This window comes from Scyliorhinus canicula, chromosome 10, assembly GCF_902713615.1.
Source record: "Scyliorhinus canicula chromosome 10, sScyCan1.1, whole genome shotgun sequence".
NCBI classification, from domain to species: Eukaryota; Metazoa; Chordata; class Chondrichthyes; order Carcharhiniformes; family Scyliorhinidae; genus Scyliorhinus; species Scyliorhinus canicula.
The window spans coordinates 183166707-183179439 of record NC_052155.1 but is presented as its reverse complement, the minus strand read 5'-3'; the positions used below and the strand labels follow the sequence as shown (position 1 = coordinate 183179439).

General features: G+C 43.0%; 1 protein-coding gene across 7 annotated transcripts in view; it reads left to right on the top strand.

The window, feature by feature from the left end:
* The window catches only part of LOC119972820 (zinc finger protein 236-like), a 168518-nt gene that overhangs the window by 53793 nt on the left and 101992 nt on the right, over positions 1-12733 (top strand). For 6 of the 7 annotated variants that reach the window (XR_005462157.1, XM_038810265.1, XM_038810266.1 and 3 more), the window contains exons 3-5: positions 6533-6697; positions 8338-8516; positions 9599-9726. Coding sequence is in view for 5 of the 7 variants with exons in the window: in XM_038810265.1 (XP_038666193.1) it covers positions 6533-6697; positions 8338-8516; positions 9599-9726 (472 nt within the window). In the remaining 2 variants the exon portion in view is untranslated. Of the gene's footprint in view, positions 1-6532; positions 6698-8337; positions 8517-9598; positions 9727-12733 lie in introns of those variants that run through there. The other variant, XM_038810268.1, reaches the window with a different exon arrangement.

Sequence of the window (12733 nt, the reverse complement as noted above, 5' to 3'; positions counted from 1 at the left end):
TACATGAGCACCCTTACTCGTAACATTGTGGCAATGGGTGATGAACACATATAAAATGAACTTGTTCCCAATGTTGTCAAAAATTTCTATAATGTGGAATATCAAATGTGCTCGATGGTGCAGAGGACAATTACTTGCGGACTGATGATATAGAAGTTACCATTAGTACCAATGATGAGAAAGATCTATATGATGACTATTGGGTGATTCAGATAGTGATTGGAATAATTTTGAAGGATTTCAATGTGAAATGTTGTAGCTAATTCATTAAGGAAGGATGAAATGTAATGTTCTAAAATAAATAAACGTTGGAGAATTAATATGCATTCTTGAAGTTCTTGGTTTTTAACGTTATTCCATTGCTTTCTGGGCCCAAATCAAGCAATCATATCAGTCTCTCAAAAACATTTCCGTGTAAAAGTTGACCTTCATGACATTTGACGGGAAAAAAAGTGGTTTTAAATATTTGACTTTTACATACTTGTACACTGTATTTGATGAGGGACCAGATAGTAACACACATTCCCGTAGCCAATTCAAAAAAGAAAGTCCAGGAGAAAAATCAGAAGAGTAGTATGACAGAAAAAAAGAGAAAAAAAAAAGGCAAAATCTGGAATGCAAATTTAAAAGTAATGTCTGAGGAGAGAGTTAGTTTACTTCCCCTGTCCAAAGGACATTCAGTCACTTGCTAATTTCCACATGGTGATTTAGCTGCATGTCAGATATCATCATTCCAGTAACTCACAAAGACTAAATAATAGCTGATGAGTTTCGTGTACAAAAATGTCAAAACAGTAATCATGTGCGTGACGGCATGTTAGCAAAAGTGGAAAGGGAAGTTTTGGACACAATTTCATTCATTAGAAGTATCTAGCCTTTATCAGCCAATCCAATCAGTTTTTTGGCATAAAACTATGTGAAGGGTCAAGACCCGTCATGTGGGATAGCGCCAAGATTTGAAAAGATAACCAAGATGAGGAAGTCAAGAGGTTCATATTGTGAAGTATTGTGTTCAGTTTTGTTCTCCTTATTTGAGAAAGGACGTACTGGCACTGGAGGGTGTGCAGAGGAGATTCACTAGGTTAATCCCAGAGCTGAAGGGGTTGGATTTCGAGGAGAGATTGAGTAGACTGGGACTGTATTCTTTGGAATTTAGAAGGATGAGGGAGGATCTTATAGAAACATATAAAATTATGAAGGGAATAGATAGGATAGTTGCGGCAGGTTGTTTCCACTGGCGGGTGAAAGCAGAACTAGGGGGCATAGCCTCAAAATAAGGGGAAGTAGATTTAGAACTGAGTTTAGGAGGAACTTCTTCACCCAAAGGGTTGTGAATTTATGGAATTCCTTGCCCAGTGAAGCAGTAGAGGCTCCTTCATTACATGTTTTTAAGGTAAAGATAGTTTTTTGAAGAATAAAGGGATTAAAGGTTTATGGTGTTTGGGCCGGAAAGTGGAGCTGAGTCCACAAAAGATCAGCCATGATCTCATTGAATGGTGGAGCAGGCTCGAGGGGCCAGATGGCCTACTCCAGCTCCTAGTTCTTATAAGAGGCGGTGGTTAGGTGATACCAAGTTTGGCTTTTAAAATCTGCAAATCAGCAGTTCTATAGTTTTGAGGAGAGATGGAGTTAAGAGTTGGTGACTGCGTCAATGAGTTTTTAATCCCGGGATAAAGAAGTCAGTGTAAAATTGTAGATGTCGATCACCAGAATAATGTTCAGAGGAGCAGTGACCATCTTCGTAGTGGTAAAATAAGGGGAGAGACAGTGACCATCTTAGTAGTGGTAAAATAAGGGGAGAGACAAGAAAGATTGTGATGATGAGAAAGAACGTGAACCTGCAATTTGCACAGTGGCGCTTTGCAGTACTTTGGTGAACCGTTTGGGAGTGGCGTAAATAGCTACAAGCAACTGCCTAGCTGTTTGTGTTCTGTAGTTGGGAAATTGCCCTTGTTGCAACAAGAGATCTAGAGAATTCCTCTAAAATTTTGGCCACAGATATCGAGAGCTGAGAAAGGGATAATCTATTCAGTGAAAAATGTCTTTAACCCGCTAGATCCCAGGTGAGGCCTCAATGGCCTATCAATCTGAGCTGGAGGTAGTTGTCTGAACCTTGTTTGTGGAGCACTGGGAAGGTCACACTTAAAATATTGTGTGCGCTTTGGGGGAGGGTGGGGGGGGTGTCGTGATGTAAGCACGAGTGCGGCAGTGTTTTTGCGAGCTCTGCTGCTACTCATCTTTTAATCCTTTTTTTAAAATCCTGATGTACAACTCTGATCCTGGTGTGTGTGACATGTGCTATGCCTCTGGAAGATTCTGGCTGAACTTTGGTAATGGGAGCCGAGTTAAGTCAAGCCAATCCTTGTTTGATTGAGGCGGTCAGAGGCGGCTGGGGTGGGGCCCACCTCGCAGTGAGAGTTTTGCTGGTGACCAGGCCTATGCTTCAGCGTTGCGTTGGCATTGAGACGATGGCTGCCGTTGTGAGTGAAGTTGTGGACAACAATCTTGGCTCCCCAGCACGGGCTATTCGTTCTCCCCCTGATAAACTGCGAGATATCCTGCAGAGAATGGATGGAGAGAATTTTGTCAGTCGGGGCGATCTTCATCCATGAAATTCTTGCTGTATGGTATGTTGAACATCCTGGTTGATTTGGGGAGATGGGGCCAGAGAAGGAATATTCTTACACCCGGTATGGCCTTTTAAGTCCTCCATTGTGGGTGAGGAAAAGCCCCCATTAGAACTATTAGTACTGTATCTTTCTTTTATACTTTTGTTAATTTGGGATTATGGAATCCTTGCTTGTCTCCTATGAAGAGACAGACGGATCGTGTCCTGGAGAAGATTGGGTTCCTTTTTTTTGTCTGTGGTTGACACCCCTGGTGTTGTTGGAGGAGAGGTAAATAAGTACTGGTGCACGCCTGAGCATGGTTGGTTAATCCTTGGATATCTAGCCTTTATTGGGGTTATCCTCTTTATTTACTTGGCTGCGTGAACAGTGACAGCGGTGTCTTGATTGAGTAGGTTAGGACTGTGGTAACTGTGTTTACCTGGATCAGGGGGCGGGTATGTTGGGTGGTGGAGTCGGTCACCCTCCCCTCAGATATTCCCTTTTGGGAGCTGCTGGATTGCTCTCCTCCAGATTCAGTTCCCCCGGGGAGGCAGTATCCAGTTGGCTGCAGGGGCTGAGAGCAAGTCTTGAATGCTTCGGTGCAGTGTTGTTAGAGCAGGTTGGAGGTTAGACTGGATGGGGAGTAAGTTGCCCTCCTCCATGTGGTCTTATAGAGGGACTTCCAGACTGACCTCCTCCTTGAGGCTTGGTCTCCCCTGGTCAGGTCGTGCCCTGTGTTTTAATTTGGTTATGCTGTTCTGTCCCTAGTATCTCTTTTATGAAAGTATACGTTGCTCGATCTTGTCTGACTTGATTTACTGGCTCTGACATACGAGAGTGTACACTGCCAAGTCACTTCTTGTACCGATAGTGGAATCGTGTTCTTCCCCCGTCTCCTGGGGCATCCTTTCATTGCTTAAATGTCTTGGGAGCCCGAGTTCTGATTTGCCTTATGGAGGAGGGCGTGCACCATATGGCCATGTGTTTATGACTTTATCCCTATTATTCTGAGATCCCCTGCTCTTTATGGTGTCCTTTTATCCTTTAATATTTGGTATGAGGGGAGATGCCGACCACAGTGATTACTATATTTGATGATCTATAAATATTCACTGGTCTTCTCTGTATATTTTTGTTGAATGATGATCACTCTGTGCTGTGCCAGATTTTGGGGTTGTGTTGCATCTCATGGTTATATGTAAAATATCCTCTGGATTAATGTCTTCATGGATTTTTCTGTATTGTTTCTCTATTTTTGGGTCAAAGAATCCAAAACTGGTTCCTGCAGAGGTACTGGCAGATCCCGTATCTGAGAAAAAGCTGTTGCAATGTGCCACTGATGCCTCTGGTATAACTGGAGTTGGGGGAAGATGTGTTTGGTACACGTGCGAACGGGATGTGAAAATCCTATCCTGTATTTGTTTAGCTGTATGAGCAATTGCTGCACGTGGAGGTGTGTGCCACTTTACCACGGTTTCATTGTTTTATCCGCTTCTCCCCCATTCTTTAGTTTATCCATTCACCGATTTTCCAGGTGTAAATGGAGCACCAAATTTAATGATTAAACCAAACCAACTGTGTTGGTGTTCTCCTGTCTTTTTCTCTACGCAGAAGCATTTATGCTGCACTGTACTAGTTTGGAGAGTATGTTGAGTTTTTGTAAAAATGGAAAAATTCTAATAAAAATATACATATTTTTAAAAATGGTGTGTGTTTTGATCACCTTCCATTCAAAAGAACACTGAATCATTGAATAATCCGTGAAGAAGTTTAATGCGGCGCCTTGGGGTTGTATATTGGGAGGGACTTGTTAAGCTACATTTGTGGTTTTTTTGGAGAGGAGATTGAAGAGGCTTTGGATCTTTAAAATGTGAGAGACATGGTGCTGTTAATGTAAGCAAGGTTATTGAAGTTTGACTCTTGAAAATTGACAAGTGTCAAATGAGGCTGAACATTAGAATGTCTCTTTTCCGCAAAGCTAGTTGGTATGCTGGATGAACAGCCAATAGAACGAGTTGATGCTGTGCTGATTAACCCTTTCACTAGAATCTGGCAAAACAGTGGTTCAAATGTTACCAGATTGTCGAACACAGCGCGGGATGTGTTAGTTGCTGTGCTGTGTGATGAATGTCGGTCAACTGGAGCCTGAATTTGTGAGGAGGTATAAATGTTCTGCTGCACTCAGAAGAAGATAGCTGAGTGACAGCCCACGGCTGGGTTGATTGAACATTATTTATGCAGTAAATGAACTTGATGGCTAAATGGCCTTTATCTCGGTGCATGCTTTCTTACTTGCTAATCTGCTAACCTCCACGTGCAGCAATTGCTCATACAGCTAAAGAAATACAGGATAGGATTTTCACATCCCGTTCCCAAGTGCACCAAACACATCTTTCCCCAACTCCAGTTTATACCAGAGGCATCAGTGACACATTGCAGCATCTTTTTCTCAGATATGAGACCTGCCAGTACCTCTGCAGGAACCAGTTATGGATTCTTTGACCCCAAAATAGAGAATTATCTACCCAGTTCTGAAAGTTTAGTGACATTTTCTCCACCGTGCCATTTCTTATGGGAGGAAGTTGCAAAAGAGGAATAATAATAATCTTTATTAGTGTCAGAAGTTGGCTTACATTAACACTGCAATGAGATTACTGTGAAAATCCCCTCGTCACCACACTACGGTGCCCGTTCAGGTACACAGAGGGAGAATTCAGAATGTCCAATTCACCTAACAAGCACGTTTTTTGGGACTTGTGGGAGGAAACCAGAGCACCCAGAGGAAACCCACGCAGACATGGGGAGAACGTGCAGACTCCGCACAGACAGTGACGCAAACCAGGAATTGAACCCGGGTCCCTGGCGCTGTGAAGCAGCAGTGCTAACCACTGTGCTACCGTGCCAGTTTCATTGGTAGAAAAATAAAACCCGGGCCTAGAAATTGGCTCAAGTACCTGTTGTTTCAGGCACTTAATGATACCCTAAGTCCCTAAAATGGTGGCCAGAAAATGTGTCTGCCTAGAAGCATGTTTCTTGTAATATTAGGTAATGACAAATGAGGTGCTCTTTACCCATGACTGAAGCATATGCAATTAAACAGCATAATACTTATTCCAAGCCTTTGCTCCCAGATTGGTGCTCTGAGGTGGACCATGTCACCTATCTTTCATCTACCCTCAGTGAGCTGCAATAATAAGCTTAGTATTTGTGTTTCACTATACCATATGTCGTACCAGAAGTGGAATTTGGCTTATGGCGACAGTCTGTTTCACCTGCTTGCATTAGAATATGTATGCAAAGATACTTGTATGTTTTTCAGAAAAATAATTAAATGTGATTTATATTTAATAGCAGAATTGGCAAAATTTCACCATAAGTGTAAAGTTATAGTGTATTTGTCAAGAGGTGAGGGTATTCAGGGAGGAAGATACATTGAGTTAAGGTACTGATCAAACATGAGGTAATAGAATGATAGAACATACTCAAGGGGCAGAATGGCCTACTCCTATTCCTATATCCTATCGTTATTCATATCCACTGGTTGGTATAAGAACATGCTTCTGAGGTTTGATTACTGGCTTTAAGTCAAAATTACTTTCTGCCCCAAGGTGAAATATTTGAAAAGTTGTAAACGTTTGCAGACACCCGCTGGGTCAAGATCCTGGAACGTCCTCCCTAACAGCACTGTGGGTGCACCTACACCACACATCTGCAGCGATTCAAGAAAGCAGTTCACTACCAACTTCTCAAGGGCAGCTAGTGATATGCAATAAATGCTGACCTAGCCAGTGACATCTACATCCCATGAATGAATATTTAAAAAATGATATATTGTAGGATGGCTCCGTTTTAGCTCTGAAAATGTGTTCACATGTTTAATACTTTGATACTCTTAACCTCTTTGCTTTCTCTGTGTCGTGTAGCCGTACCGGTGCGATCAATGCCCAACATCCTTTAATATGGAACTTAACCTCCTATTGCACAAAGCTACTCACAATGCAGTTGACCCGACTTGTCCTGTCTGTAATAAAAGGTTCTCCCGTGTGGCCAGCCTTAAAGCTCACATCATGCTACATGAGAAAGAAGAGGTGAGTGTTGACGATCTCATTTGGTGTTATAATTGGATGGGAAGATACCAGAATGGAACAGTAACTCAAAAGATCATTTTAGAAAATGTGGTGGAACAGAGCCACAGGAGTGCTAATTACTTTTAACAAGAAGAAAATAATATTTATTAAACATGGAAAAATTGGATTATGATACAATACTCCTTTACTCCCCCCTTAGCTTAGCAATTCTTGATCAGTCAGGAAATCGAGGGTTACGGGAAAGGGCAGGAAAGTGGACATGAGGAATGTTAGATCAGCCATGATCTTATTAAATGGTGGAGCAGGTTCGATGGGTCAAATGGCCTACTCCTGTTCCTATTTTTATGGTCAATTATGCACAGGTTTTAGGATTGACGTGGATTACAAAGTATACCTTAATCTACAATTGTCTCATTAAACAAAGTCCCTTTTCAGCACACAAGATAACTGTGGGCAAACATAGTCTCCACTCTGAACCCCAAGTGAATATTTGTGGATGTCTCCTCACATTCCCCCAGATGATTGCCATGTGAGAGTTCCCAAACTCCACTCCCTAAAACACACTTTTTAAGATCTCCTCTCAAGTTTGCTTTCCCCGAGCAGGTTGCATTACAAAATCCAGACCAGGTTTTCCAAGTGACGCTTTTGAACAAAGCCGGCGCTCCACTTTTAACAACAAATCCAGTCCAGGATTTTACACCACCCCTTTTTAGGTTTCCTTTCTTTTAACTGCTTTTACACAAACTTTGAGCCACCAATTTCCATAGTTATTTCAATTCACTTTCCACATCCTGGAAATCACTTCAGTTATCTTTCTGATGCCTCAGTCCTTCTTTTCAGGGAAGGGGGGTGTTCTTTATTATTGTTTCTTTTTTTCTATGGGTATTTAACTTAATATTGTGTTAATTTAAGTTGTTGTTAATATGTTTTGTTGTTCATTGAGGATGGGCGAATGTTTATGACTGTTATCATTATTGTTATTGTTGGTATTTTATTGCGGTTTTTATTTCAATAAAAATTATTTAAAATCTTGTTTGAAATTGACAAATGTTTAAATGTCGAATGTTTCAAAGAGAACTAATTCACTATTTCATTTTTACAAGATTAAAATCCTTTTTTAAGTAAAAGTGGATCTTCTGCAGTGGTACATTAGATAATTCTCAGTTTTGGAAGGACAAGATGTTATAATTCACAGGTTAACGAGTTTAGCCGGGAGCCCCTCAGATTGAAATATACAGTTTGAAACATTGGTCTACTGAGCACTGGGGGGTGCCCTGAGCATTGGGGGGTGCCCTGAGCATTGGGGGGTGCCCTGAGCATTGGGGGGTGCCCTGAGCATTGGGGGGTGCCCTGAGCATTGGGGGGTGCCCTGAGCATTGGGGGGTGCCCTGAGCATTGAGGGTGCCCTGAGCACTGGGGGTGCCTTGAGCATTGGGAAGGGGAAGAGTAGGGGTCTGAGAAGAAGCATGACGTCAAAGAAAAAAATGACCAGTTTAGCTTTATAATACAACATCAAATGTTTCTAATTAGATGACAAAGATTGTGAATTTGTTCAATAATATAAAACTCAATGGTAGTTTTTAGTGTGCATAAAGCTCGTAATGGTCTGATTTCTTTGACTTAATTTTCTCCTGCTGTAGAACTTGATCTGCACAGAATGTGGAGATGAATTTACTTTGCAGAGCCAACTTAGTAGACATCTAGAGGAACACCGGCAAGAGCTAAATGGAAGCCGGGTGCACAGCTGTAAAATCTGCACTAAGGAATATGAAAGAGCTTCCCAGCTACGAGAACATATGAAATCACACTACAGAGTTAGGTGTGTAAGATCTTGAGACAAAACTGTATGGTTCAGTTACAATGTAAATTTCTGGCGATCTTCCACAAACTCAACTGAATTGCTATGAAATAATAAGGTACAGAGATATCCCAGTGCCTACTGGAACTATTGATTTATTGGGAAAGGGATGGTGTGGGGTGGGGAGGAAAATAGGAGGCCTTGTTTATAGTTGAATGACTAAAGCATATCCACTTCATTCCAGCACCCTGACCCATAATCCCTCCTCAGGAATCCAGCTATAAACTTGTGTCGTCTTAATCTGCATGAGTTAAAGTTAAATGACGTGCTAACCCATTTTGGCAGGGGGGAGGTTGAGGGAGGTGAAGGCGTGAGATTGAGCTAAACATTATTATTTATTTAGCGATAATTTGTATAAGCAAAGTAAGATGCTGGGAAATTACCAATTTACAAGGGCACGTTGATTTTGCCACTAGTGACGGGTGCGTCTCTTTCTTATATAGATGCAGAAAAAAAATCATGAGTCTTTGAGGGAGGAAACAGTAATCTAGGTTTTCTGATTGCCATTAGTTTGAAATCAGTGCTAACCCATTCATTAGGTTAGCTCTAGCATTGAAATTGCACTAATTTGCAATGCTGGGTTAGTAAGCCAAAACTCAATGTTGATTGACCTGCCTTAGCAGCTGGCCATTGAGCATTGTTGTGAGCAGAGCACAGAAGGAAATATTTACTGGGATGGGTTGCATTCCAGAAAGAGAGCTTGCCAGCTTTTTGTTGAAAGCTCGAGGCATGGATGTCAAAGGTGGTGGAATTAAAATTGGGGATGCACAAGAGGCCAGAATTGGAGATGTGCAAATATCTTACGGGTTGCAGGAGCTTGCAAGGGTGGGGGAGGGCTGATGTCATGTGGAGAAGAGTTTTCAAATTTGAGGTGTTGCTGGACTGGGAGCCAAAATATATTTACAAAATGCTATTGATGTTTAACTACTTGGGGACAATACGTGGTGATGCATGCTGACACAATTAATTAATTTTTTTTTTTGTAATGTGATGGATAAGCTTCAGTGCTATATTCATCGATTTTTGCACCCCTTAATTGTCAGGTCATCCCTGAGTACCAAACAGTACAAACGACATGTTGATAGGTCAGGGTTCTCTCATCGCTGTGAACACTGTGGAAAAACATTTCAGAAGCCTAGTCAGTTAATTCGACACATCAGAATACACACAGGTGAGATATACCGTTGAAGCTAATTCATGCCTGTTTATTGGAATGCCATTTAGATCGTAATCAATTTTTCATGGAATTTAGTGGCAGGGTATAAAAATGCTGCTTTTCAAGAATGAGTTATGTATGATGCTCAGTTTATTAAGTAGCCCCTTTCTGGATTAATGCAGATGAATAGTTTGTTTTAATACTCAGGCTACTATAATATTGCAACATCTGAATTAATATTGGATAACTGTTCTTTCCCTGAAGTTAACAAAGGATTATTTGAAAGTTTGAGTTATCGTCTTGCAGTCATTCATAATTTATTATCAGATTTACTGCCCATGCCCATGTACTCTATTGTTTAATATAATCTCTCAATTGAATGCCCATAGCTACCACATGAGCAAAATATATTGGGCAGGAGTCTCCCAACGGGCGGCTAAGTGCCGATGCCAGAGTAAAAACGGGAGTGTTTTACTACGGCGCCGGTTCCAGGACCCCATTCTGCGGCCCACAGGGGGCTAGGACAGCACTGGAGCGGCCTTTGCCACCCCAGTTGCCGATCCCGGCCTGAACCCGGAATCGTGGGGTCCAGTCATGTACAGTTGAGCCGGCGCCAACTAGCGCATGCGCAGTGGCCTTCTTCCCCGCGGTGGCCCCGACGCCAAACGGTGCAGGGCTACAGGAGGCAGCGTGGAGGAAAAGAGGCTGGGGGGGCAGAGAGGCCGGCCCGCTGATTGGTGGGCCCCGATCACGGGCCAGGCCACTACGGACACCCCCCCCCCCCCCCCCCCCCCCCCCCGGGGTCGGACCCCCCGCCCACACAGGCTGAACCCGGATCCTTCAACGTCGAGGTCCCGCTGGCTCAGAGGCTGTTAGAACGGCGCCAGCGGGACTTGGCTTTCCATCCAGCCGTGCCCGGGCCAGAGAGTCGGCGTATATCCCAACCGGCGCCATGCCGATGCGGAGAATTGCATCCCGGCGGCGTGGCGCGATTCGCGTGGCGGCGAGCCGATTCTCCGACCCGGCGAGGGGCCGGAGAATTCCGCCCATTGTCTGCAACCCTTGTTCCGAGTCAGTATTACTGGAATGTACGTCACAGACTATTTGGTCCAATTGGTCTAGGTTAGTTCATATGCTCCATAGAATCCCTACAGTGCAGAAGGAGGCCATTCGGCCATCAAGACTGTACTGACTCTCCAATGGAGCCTACACCCTTGCCCTATCCCCACAACATTGCATATTGATCATGGCCAATCTACATGTCTTTGGATTGTGGGAAGAAACCGGAGGACATGGAGGAAACCCATGCAGGCATGGGGAGAACGTGCAAACTCCACACGGTCACCCAAGACCGCAGTTGAACCGGTGTCCCTGGCACTGCGAGGCAGCTATACCACCCACAAGAGTGCTCTCCCACCTCTTTGAACCTATCAGCATCACTGTTTATTCCTTTCTCTCTCTCTCAATGATCTGGCTTCCACTTGAATGTATCAATGCAACTCTCCTCAGTCACTCCATGTGATAGTGCACTCCACATTCTCGTCACTCTCTGGGGTTGAAGAATTTCTGCTGATTTCCTGTTTGGATTTATTAGTAACTATCCAATATTTATGGCCCTAATATTTCCCCCCCCCCCCCCACAAGTGGAAAGAACCGTGCTCTGTTTTTGACCTGTAAAGTCTCCATAATCCCAGATGCTCATAGGCTCCCCACTTTGAGGGGGAGAGCTGACTGATTTAACCTGAGGATCACCACAATTCAGGCGAGGGGCAAGGTCGAGAAGGCGGGCCTTCATAATAACCTCAGACGATATGGGAATTTAACCCCCGCTGTTGGCCTCACTCTGCATCACAAACCAGCTGTCCTATTATTTCTCTGAAAACCTGCTTCTGGCTTATCCTGTCAGCTTCGCTGTTTTTGTATGTCTTCAGCACCATCCCAACCTCGCACCATTTCCCACTCCTTCCACAGGCCCTGACCCTCTCAAGACCTGAACTACGGTTGTTATCCTTCTAAGGTTGAAAACCATGCTCCAGCTCATCTTATGGCCCCAAGTTCTCTTTTTCTAATCTGTGTTGCTACAAAACTCCAAGATGCTTGAATACCAATTGATGCCAGAGCTCTGGAGCTCCTGGCTTTCTGCTGCGTCATATTCCCAGGATCCTGACTGGCCTCTCAGAAGGGCAGAACAGGTTTGAGGTGCCAAATGACTTACTCCTGTTCCTATGTTTAGAGTGGGAGACAGCAAATAAGACAGATGCCGGATCTTTTACAAAAAACCTTCATGATCAATGTCATGGGAGATTATTTGTGCATTTAAGAAGTAATAGGGACATGTGAATCATGTTAGCTATGGAATTGAAAATATGATTCATGATGTGATAGATCTTGAATTGTGAAACTTATTTGTGGGCAGGGGAAAGATTTGCAGTATGAAAGATAAAGTGTGAAGATGAAATTGAATTTTTATTATAAACTGCTTAACTTCGGGGGGGGGGGGGGGGGGGGGGGGTGTGAGGAGGAGGCATTGCCTTAAAAAAAAGCTTTAATTTCTGTTAGAAAGACCTTGCTCCATTGCTGGTTCCATCTTGTGACCCAGTGCAAAATAATAGTTATGTAGATAATCATTGAATGTGAATTTCAGTAACTCGAGTTAAGCAGTTAAAATTTATATTATTTAATACAGTTGGCAAAACTAAAATCGGTCTTTTTTCATGATTGGTGTTAAAGTTGCATTTTTAAACAAATGCCTGTAAATATTTTCCAATCGGTCACCAAGGTGTTTAATTATTTATGGGACAATAGATCAGATCTTGAACGTTCACTGTCTTGGGTAAACTCTCTTGGACTAACGCACAGCGTTACTTTGTGCTATCCTTTTCAGTTGGCCCAGCACCTGGTAATTGTCGCGCTATTGCCATAACATTAGCCCAACGCGTGGTCTAACTAGAGTTATTGCCAGCATATTGTATGATAACTGCACCTTTTTGATTTTTTTTGTTTATTTTGCTACAAACCTTTC